The sequence below is a fragment of the Chanos chanos genome, chromosome 7 (assembly GCF_902362185.1).
Source record: "Chanos chanos chromosome 7, fChaCha1.1, whole genome shotgun sequence".
Taxonomy (NCBI): domain Eukaryota; kingdom Metazoa; phylum Chordata; class Actinopteri; order Gonorynchiformes; family Chanidae; genus Chanos; species Chanos chanos.
Window position 1 is genome coordinate 36,812,990 of NC_044501.1, and position 10,485 is coordinate 36,823,474.

At 41.5% G+C, this 10,485-nt stretch overlaps 1 protein-coding gene across 1 annotated transcript in view; it reads left to right on the plus strand.

The window, feature by feature from the left end:
- Nucleotides 1-1,172, plus strand: part of zgc:109889 (wiskott-Aldrich syndrome protein family member 3) — a 23,318-nt gene extending 22,146 nt beyond the window's left edge. The window contains exon 10 of the mRNA XM_030780541.1: nucleotides 581-1,172. Within this exon, the coding sequence (XP_030636401.1) occupies nucleotides 581-738 (158 nt within the window). The 3' untranslated portion in view covers nucleotides 739-1,172. The remainder of the gene's footprint in view (nucleotides 1-580) is intronic.
- Nucleotides 1,173-10,485: the final 9,313 nt, after the last annotated feature.

Below are 10,485 nucleotides of genomic sequence, written 5' to 3' on the forward strand. Positions count from 1 at the left end.
GAGAGAGGTGGGGAGAGAGAGAGAGTGAGAAAGAGAGAGAGCGAGAGGTGGGGAGAGAGAGAGAGTGAGAAAGAGAGAGAGCGAGAGGTGGGGAGAGAGAGAGAGTGAAAAAGAGAGAGAGCAGTTGGGGTAGAGAGAGAGAGAAAGTGAGAGAGAGAGAGAGAGAGAGAGAGAGAGAGAGAGAGAAAGAGAGATTGATTGAGGCTTAACTGTATGTAAACTTTTAACTGAATGGGATAGAGGTGCTTTTGTTTTGCCTGCTGCACTGTTGTTATTTCTAATCAGGATTGGAATAAATATATGACAACTTTATCTCTCTCTCTCTCTCCCTCTGTCCTTCTCTCTCTGGTTCTCTCTCCCTCTCTTTCTCTGTCTGTCTCTCTCTCTCTCTGTCTGTATGTCTGTCTGTCTCTCTTTCTCTGTCTGTCTGTCTGTCTCTCTCTCTGTCTGTCTGTCTGTCTGTCTCTCTCTCTCTCTGTCTCTGTCTGTCTGTCTGACTGTCTCTCTATCTCTCTCTCTGTCTGTCTGTCTACCTCTCTATCTCTCTCTTTGTCTGTCTGTCTGTCTGTCTGTCTCTCAGGTATCCAGTTGAGGAAGGTCCAGGAGCAGAGGGAGCAGGAGGCGAAGAAGGAGCCGGTGGGGAATGACGTGGCCACCATCCTGTCCCGCCGCATCGCCGTGGAGTACAGTGAATCCGACGACGACTCGGAGCTGGACGAAAACGAGTGGTCCGACTGAGGCTCGGACAGGCAAGAGAAAACGAGTGGTCCGACTGAGGCTCGGACAGGCAAGAGAAATGGAGGGATACGATGAAGAGAGGGAGGGAGAGATAGTTAGATAGATGGATAGATAGAAGGAAGTTGAGGAGGTTTGGACAGCACAACTAATCAATGTAGCACATAGCCGCTTTCTAAGAACCGTTCCTCCATAAACATACAGAGAACACAGAGAACAAACACACACACACACACACACACAGATAGCCAACCACTTCAGTGTTTGAATGTCTGGGATGCACATGAATTTGAACAATACTAGCATGTGTACGTTGAACAAAAAAAACAAAACAACAAAAACAAAAAACAACTTCACATACTCAAGATAAATATTATATTCTACAAACATGTTCTTATTATCAGGTCTGCACTCTCTTAATACCTGTGAAAAGTTGGGGGCTTTATATAAGTGTGTTAAACAAGCAAAATTATAGGGCTGGTGTTTTTTTTTTATATATCTATCTATCTATATATATATATCTATATATGAGAATGTTGCTGTTAAAGATCTACTGTATTAAAGTGCAACTTTCTGCCGTGAAGCCGCATAGAAGCAGTTGTGTTTGACTTTAAGCCTGCTACGCGTTTTGGGTTTTTTTGTTGTTGTTTTTTTTTAAACTTGTCATTTAGCTAGCGGCATATGGCTCGCTAACAGCCCACCGCATTTGAATCGACTGTCATCTGAGCTTCTTACTGTGGTATTTCTACCATCTGTGCTCTCTCTCTCTCTCTCTATCTATCTCTCTCTCACCGCCTCCATACCTTCCTTCAGAATCTGTCTCATTAACCTCCACGAAATGACCTCGCTATTGCTAAGGATCGCCAAACCGTCGTCCCTGGCAACGGTAATATTAGTCATCCGGGCGAAGAACGATACCGCAGACTTTTTTTACGTCTCAGAGCGATAAGCCGCATCGTGGCACCTGGGCCGTCAAACACCGAATACATCCGACTTAACCTTTGAACTCTGTCCTCTTTCCAGAAAGGCTCACGTCAGCTCAAGCCGAGAGGTAGTCCCGACCTCGGTTTGAGGTTCTCGTGAAGCAATAGACTGGGGGCAGGCGGCCCAGTTGGAACCTTCTACGGATTTTTAAAAGGAGGTGGAAACGTTTTGTATTTCACCGAGTGATTGTGTAAATGACTGTTTTACTGATGTGTTTCATAATGTGTACCAGCAGAGGGAGCACTTCTCCCAGTGCAAGTCAATCTAAAGACAATCTGAGGCAAACTCTATGTAAGTTAGGAGGCTCCATTTCTAACACAGACCCGAATGAGCTCTGTGAATCACGATGTCTTAGGAAATTTCTGTAACTGCTTCATGCTACTATCATTAAAAATGAGTCAGTTTTCAAAACATTGCCACTCATAGCTCATAGATAGTTGTTTGTGGGTTTGTTGTTGTTGTTTTTTTTTTTTTAGTAAAACAACGTAATTATCAAGCGTAGTGCAGTTTGCAGTGCATTTTTAAGGTTTTATTTAGTAAATCTTTCACATCAAGTTTTAAGGAAATATGAAACTATTTATATACATTTATCAGTTTAACACCGCTGACTTTCAATGTACCTGAATTGCTTATTAGCTGGATTAGTGGAATCAGTTGTATGGAAGCTATCACTATACCAATGTGAACGAGCATGGACAGGCTGAGAACAAGGTTGGAAACCTGTACAGTAAGGCTTTGTGCTGATTGGACAGCGTTTGAAGAGACTTGAGTCTGTTCTTCATTAAAACAGGGAGACATACTGTTCTTTTAGCTCCTTTTATCGTCAGGTTCTTGAGGGCGGTCTCTTCACAGGCTTAAGATGCTTAAGCTACGGAGATGATCCAGAACCTTCCTTTTTTTTTCTATCTCTGCCTTCTGTTCTTATACACACACACATACACACAGCGCAAGTGCCACACAGGTACGCAAGATTCAGGTGTCAGCCAAGTTACCATGGTCACCGGTCAGGGACCATACTCTGTTACCGTGACAACCGCACTGCCCTATCACGAGCCGACGGCAATTAAAACGGTCGCGCGTACTTGCCCACATAGGGATCTCGTCGATATGTTTTGAACCGTATACGCCGCACAGGACACATTGTTCGACCCTGTCCACGTTTTTCACCGGCTGACTGGAGACAACAGCCAATTAAAACTGTTACTGAGTTAGCCCCCATATAACAAGCCTTTGATTCATACCTTTTCAGAAAAAAAGAAAAACACGTACGCAGAACGGTTTGTTCCATGAGTGACTCACTTTTTCACTCTTATACTGCTTTGATGAGGTTTCTTGCATTTTGTTTGTTTGTTTGTTTGTTTGTTTGTTTGTTTACTACCGTGTTCTCACACAGAATCCTGTTTTCTTTTCTTCACTTTACATTTTAAGGTACTAATTCATACAGAGAGCACTTTTTTAAAAAAAAAAAAGAAAAAAGAAAAAAACAATTATTTATTGCTTAATTGTAGCACTGGTAGCAGCACAAAGGGAAATTTCATTTGAAAACTTAAACTGAAACTATGTTTTAGCAACAAGGGTGAAAAGTCTGTGTTCAGCCTACAATTTAATGTGAAATTGTCCTGTGTTTTTAACTTGTTGTTGTATAGGATTTTTGGTAAGACTGCTTGAAGATTTGCTTTTGAATATTTAGATATGAGAGAGAGAGAGAGAGAGAGAGAGAGAGAGTGGTGGGAAGGAATTCATCAGTGTATCCTGCAGAACAAATTGTAGGCAAATTCATAATGCATGTTTTAAATAGCTAATAAAGTGCTACCAAAAATACGTTCACTCTGAGTGTGTTATTTCTGATGATGAAGTTTCAGACATACGGATTTACTCATTACTGTAGTGTTTGAATATACGTTGTCAATTTCTTTTTATCTGGTCGCATTTGCCCAAGTAGTAAATAGCCTTTTATTCCTCTGTACAGTGATATCCAACTACTCCAAACACGTGTGTCGACTCTCTATCACTCTCGTTATTTTTTTTTACCACTGGACCTAATGTCTTCCACTCATCCTCCAATCATCTCCCTCCTTCCCCTTTTCCATCCCTCTCATCTGGGAGAAATTGGATTACATTGTTTGTGGTCCCCCTCCCAGCCTCTCTGTCTGGCAGTGTCAGGCCCGCTGCTGACTTGGCCTGCGTTAAGTCCGTGGGCAGTGTTGAGTCCGTGGGCAGTGTTAGGCTGGTGCTGAGTAGGCCTGCGTTGAGTCCGTGGGCAGTGTTAGGCTGGTGCTGAGTAGGCCTGCGTTAAGTCTGTGGGCAGGTGGCTTGTGTAAGGAATCTCGGAGTCACCCTCTTCCTGGGGACAAGTCATCCACCGGCGGGAGGGTGTGTGTGAAGACCTATGAGGTGAAGATGTGACACCCCCCCCCACCCCGCCGTTCACAGTCGTCATGCTTTTGTCATTTGCCATGTCATCTCGAACGTCACGCTTTCATCTCCTCCCTCTTTCCTGCAAGGCTATTTTTAGAGAAGGATGAGGTGGAGCATCGTTGGTCAAAACTGTGGAGTAAATCTGAAAGAGGTATTGGGAAATGTAGTCATTTTTGAGACTTCTGCTGATGTCACAGAGAGAGATTTATAATTTGTTGATTAATTCACGCTGAGTATAATTGTTAATGGTCGACGTGATGATGTCAAACTTGTGCTGCCGGCACTGGTCATAAAAGAGATTAAATGGGCCCATAGGATATTTTGGGGGGGTCCATTATTTATTAAGGGACAAAACAGTGTGAGTCAGCCAATAACAAACTCCCTCTGTGGCGTCTAGGGAAGCCACAGGGGAAACGGTTGATGAATGGGTGGAGATTTTTTTGGAGTATGGTCGAACCCGTTTGTTGTTGTTGTTTTTTTTAAATAGATTTTGTCCTATAAACCCATTAAGGCTCTCTCTAAACGTCTCTATTGACAAACAAACAAAAAAAAAACATTGTAAGACTATTTCTGGCAAAAATCCAAGGGTGTTTTTAATAGCGTTCTTTTGTTTTGCTCGCGCTTGATGTCCTTGCGTGGTGTTCTCGGCCGCAGGGGTAAGCTCATAGCATTTGTTTCTGGCTGCCGCGTGTTGTTATGTGACTCAGTGTTATCGAGGCGGTGATACTGTCACCTTCGCGCGCTCTGGCGCACGGAGGAGGATCGCCTCGCCGCATATGGGGGAGTGCACTCAGTGAGTCATCACTTAGTGGTGCTACTGCTGCCGTGTGCGAACTCTCTCTCGCTCTCTTTCTCTTTTTCTGTGGCGCATGTTGAAAAGGCCAGAGTTTTACTTCACTTAAAGTCTCTCTCTGCAGTGTTTTGTATAGATACGGTCAGTAGGTGGTGTCATTTTTTGTTTGTTTGTTTGATTTGTAGACCTCTGGCCTTAAAAGTGAACACAGGAGCATGCCTTGAGTGGTATTTGTCCGCAACGATAAAATATAATGCAATGCATTTCATGTCCCTCTTGACAATGTTTTGAATATGTGCACGCGCGCGAGTGAGAGAGCGTGTGGTGGTGTGGTGCAGGAAACGCTAAATAGAATCCGCGCCCCCGGGGAAGGGAGAGGTGAGTTTAGGTTTGATTTTTCTGAAGCTTTTCTGCGTAGGATTCTCCCGATTTGCCTCACCTCTCTCTCTCTCCCGCTCTCTCTGGTCCCCGGTGTGTACATTTATCGGCTCTGAAAAGAGTGCGTTACGTAAGTGAATGTGCGGCTCAATAATTCATTCGCAATCATTTCAAGCTTCGCCAGCTTTAAATTGGTGACTCCGGTTCCGCGAAAATATATGGTTCCTTATTTACGTCAAATCTTCAAAAACACACAATAAAAACGCACAGCTTGATTATTTTGTTGCAGTTTATTTGGCAAAGTATTCTCCGCTTTCTTTCTTTTTTTTTCTCGATATTTACAGTAATAAAAATAAATCATTTTCGGTAATTACATTCGACACTTACAGTGCAATGTGTAGCATGTCCCGTTCATAAAGTGCATCGTACTTAATTTCATCAGATTTAAGTTCACAATACAAAGAAAAAAAACAAACAAAATATATATATATATATATATATATATATAGAAACACTAAATGGTACTTTACATCACAGTATCATAAATCAGCCAAAGCCCACCCTCCCCCACATCTTTTTTTTTGTTTGTTTGTTGTTGTTTTTGTTTTGTTTTCATTTAAAGATATAAAACACTGTAGCTCATCTTTTTTTGTCAAGTTCAAATAAAGCGCCCTAGTTGTGCTGACAGTTTTTGTCCTAGCCAGGGACTTTTCTTAGCTCTATAGATGTAAAAACAATAGTAAGACCACCAATACTGTGTTAAGGACTAAGTTACCAATCAATATGACTCTCATTCCATGTTACGATCATGGAACTTTTCTTAGCTCTATAGATGTAAAAACAATAGTAAGACCACCAATACTGTGTTAAGGACCAAGTTACCAATCAATATGACTCTCATGATCATGGTGCTGAAATAGATGTTATGATCATGGTGCTGAAATAGATCTTTCTCATATGCACTGAGAATATTTCTTGATCTTCACAGGAGCACACACTCTCTCTCTCTCTCTCTCTCTCTCTCTCTCTCTCTCTCTCCACAGGCAGACAAATAGGGGCTGTCTTCTCCTTTGGAGGACTCCCATCCTAATGTAGCAATGAACAGAAGCGAACAGACCTCAGCCTAATGGCCCAGAAAAGGGATTTCAAGTACCGCAGATAAATTTAACGTTTCATGCCTCACATAGCCGAGTTATTTTTAGCAGAAGGGCCAGATTTAGTCGTGGTAGAACATCCATGGCGACAAAAGGAACTGTCATTGAAATGACCTTTCTCTTATTGTGTTTAGACATCAAAAGCATTGACGTCACCCAAACCGCAAAAGCCACAAGATTTGTTGGGCTCTTTTCTCTCTCTCTCTCTCTCTCTCTCTTTCTAAGCTTTCAATGCCTTTTTTGAGCCAACGATGACTGTGTATATTCTCAAAATAAGACCCACTAAAAGCAGCAGTCGCCCTGACCGTGTGCACTCAAATCAGTATTACATATTTCAGTCCATTAAAGACACTCTAAACGAAAGTGGTAATAAAATGCCAGCTGTTTTCAACACCTTCCCCTGGCACGTTTTCGATCCAGGAGTTAAAGTTCACGGTGCCAGGAATCAGACGGGTCACTGCTGGGCACATGACATAGGTTGGCACACTTTCGTCATCCGTCTGCCCAGTGTCCGACTGGAAAACGCTTACCCCACAGTTAGAAGGACACTAGAGACAGGAACCTGGTCCAGATTTAAACTGGACCAGAACCAAGACACCATTAATAATCCAGGTTTACCCAAAGCATCATGTTAGACCATGACCATGATGTTTTTAGTGGGGGAAAAAAAAAAGTGCGGATCTCAATGCAGTAGGTTTCTTTCTTTCTTTCTTTCTTTCTTTCTTTCTTTCTTTCTTTCTTTCTTTCTTTCTTTCTTTCTTTCTTTCTTTCTTCACAATCATTTCTGGGTTGTTTTTGGTGACTGCTTTAATACTGACAGCAGAGTTTGCAGTTTCTTTTTAAGTGATGTGACATTTATCAGAAAAAAAAACCACATTCAACACCATTCAGTAAACACATAAAATCGACACGTAAGATAATACATAAAAAAATATGGCACTTTCAGCATTACTGACACTTTCCTGTTTTTTGTCGTTTTTTTTTTAGAAACTTTAACTATTGATAAGAATACACAGTACACACACTCATACACACACACACACACATACACACACATACATACACACATACATACATAAAGTATGTCATAAAACTCATGCCCTGATGATGTGTATAAAAATATATGTTTCCATAGACCATTGCATAAGAAAAATAACCATAGTTACCCTGAAAAAACAGAATCTATGGCATAATCGCATATAATATAGTTCAGTGGATTAACAATACAAGACAATACAGATTGGCATTAGTACATAGCTATTTGTCAGGTGTTGCCTTTTTTAAGGGGATGTGTTTTTTATGGGGGGGGGGGGGCAGCCATCACTGACCCCTCCATAGATGTGAGTGGTTATTCTTGCTCTCTCTATCATTTTCGCCAAAGCACACAATATGGGACTCCTTCCTACGCAATGTCTGCACTCTTAAAACAGTGTTAACTCCTGATAATAGATATGGCGAATGTAAGCACGTGGGGGCCGAGAATGATTGGAACGAACACGTCCGCGTGTGCTTTGAAGGCTAGCTCTATAGGCGCGTAGTCAGTAACACCAGTCCACTGACCAGTACAGACCAGGGTCAGATTACCTTCCTCTTAAGAAGCCACAATTTACGAAGATTTTCATGACGGCTACGCAGACTTGCACTCGTCTGACAAATTAGGATCTTGAGAGGCAGACTACGTTCGTCAAATTACGATCCTGAAAGAATGTATCTTTCTTAGAGGAGGGTTGTTTGACCTGCTGTAGACCGAACCACAGATTTGAAAATCAAAAATAGCAGTCCATGGAATCTCCTCGTTTGACTTTATCCAGCTTTAACTTCAAATTCGATTGTTAATGTAGTTCGGTGAACGCCCCCCTTCCGCGATTGTAGCTTTGTTTATGAATGGTCTGTGCGCATTGACGCTTTATTGCAGAGTAGCACGGTTAAGGCCAAAAAAGGGTAGAGTTTCTGCATTTTATATAAAGAGGCGTCGCCACGTTCCCTCTCTCCGTTTCACAGTTATAATTATCTGAATATCTGAAAACGAAGATATTTGAAAACGTATAAAAATTACAACATCCAATATTGTAGCATACATCTGTTCATGAATCTTTTGCGCCATATTTAGAGTCAAGTTTATGCTTCCTTTGTTTTCTCTTTCTCTTTTTTTTGGTTATAGCATGACATAGGAATCACACATCGCGATGATGACATCCTGCCAAAATCTGTAGGTAGGATGAACAATTCTTATCACTGTTGTGTGAAAGCAAACTTGTTATTATCTTTCTCCGCTGACAGAAATCCAGTTTGACCGTTTGTTAAGGCCTTGTGACATCTAACTCTTTCGCTTCAGCAATCCCATGGAAGCTGCCCTCTGCGAAGGGACCTGCTTATAATCGCCGTGGAAATGCAACCACAGGTCGAATGAACAAACAAACAAAAAAAAAAACCCGCAGCGGCAGCGGCTGGAGATTAATTCCGTCGGTTTCGTGTTGGTCTGTAGAGCAAAATCCTCATTAACCTCGCCGTCTTGCCTCCCCGAAGCCGAGGCGCTTGCTCTATAATATGGACGGTGTAAACGAGATTTTCCCAGGGAGAATGAAACCATAAAGAGATGAAAATAGAACTAGCAGAGAGAGAAAGATATAACGTTGGCAGCTTTAAATGTCCTTAGATATGGTGTTGATATATTCTCGACTCTTAATTGTTTTGATTACCTCCAGGGGATTGACGCACAGTCATGTCGGCCTTAAATCGATACCCTACTGGAGCTCAAGCATCATGCTTTGACAAGTTTATTAAACATCTGAGTTAATGATCATATCTGCAATTTACATTTACACATGTAAACGTTCAGGTCAACACGAGTCCCGTTCCTGTTCTCACTTTGACTGCTTCACTTCATTTTCTAATTCATGTCCATTGGGGGGTTGTATGGATCCATGGGGTTTTACACAGTGGGATAACGAGGTGTCGACTGAATGCCTTAGCCTAAATTAAAGTGGCTGTAAAGTGGTGGATTGTCAACTTTTGTCCAAGAAGCGTGTTAATTTTCGCTCTTGGGAGCGTGTTTTTCTCTGACTCCTTCATACATTTTTAACGGAACACAGCTATACTTGCGAGAGCGCAAGTTTGGGCGAGAAATAACCTAATCTATTGGTTGTGCGCTATCCGTGGTGCTGAAAGTGCTGACGCATCCAACCTAGAAAAATCGAACAACTTCGATAGAAACAAAAATCGATCGGTCGTTTTTTTTTTTTTTTTTTGGAGATCTTTTCATTGATATTTACTCATTTTGCACTGACGTGTAGTGTTTATCGATTAATTACGTTAGAAGCAGACGTTTACAGGTAGCGTCTTGGCAACAACGATGGAATTGCTGAAGTATACAAGCGGGAGGTTAGGATATCCGGTGGAGCAAAAAAAATGATTCTATAGAGTTAAGTGCACAGACATCATTTGGTTGCTATAGACATGTCGATAGTTTGTTATACAGACGTAAGAGGACGAATTTATCACGATTGTTTTTTAGTGCATGTGCATGGACTTTCTGGGCTGCATATTAGCTCTGATAGACGTTGTGATAATGAAGCTATCTGGGTTGTTTGAGGACATTTTAAACAATCTACAATATATTTCTGCCTTTGAAACATGCCAAAGGGTTAACACTACGAATGTTCACCCGAGGACTATTCAGTTATGGAACACTTTTTTTTTGTTACAAAAGCTAACAGAAAAAAATGTGACGTGATAAAAGACAACAACTCTGTCCTTTGTGCTGAAGAAATTTTCCCAGCACGAGCGTGTTACATATACGCACGCTTTAAACGTTGAACCCAGATTCTAAAGATCTTTGAATGGTTTGCTTACAAATGATGGATCGTCAAATAGGCTAAGCCTACACTATGATTCACCAAAAAGATCATCTTTTTCTCATAATTAAAATCAATCAAATTTCCTCCCGCTATGCGGGTATATTCTTCAACACTGACACAGTAGAAACTTATATAGTGACATCTCACAAATCCATTGCAGTACCGC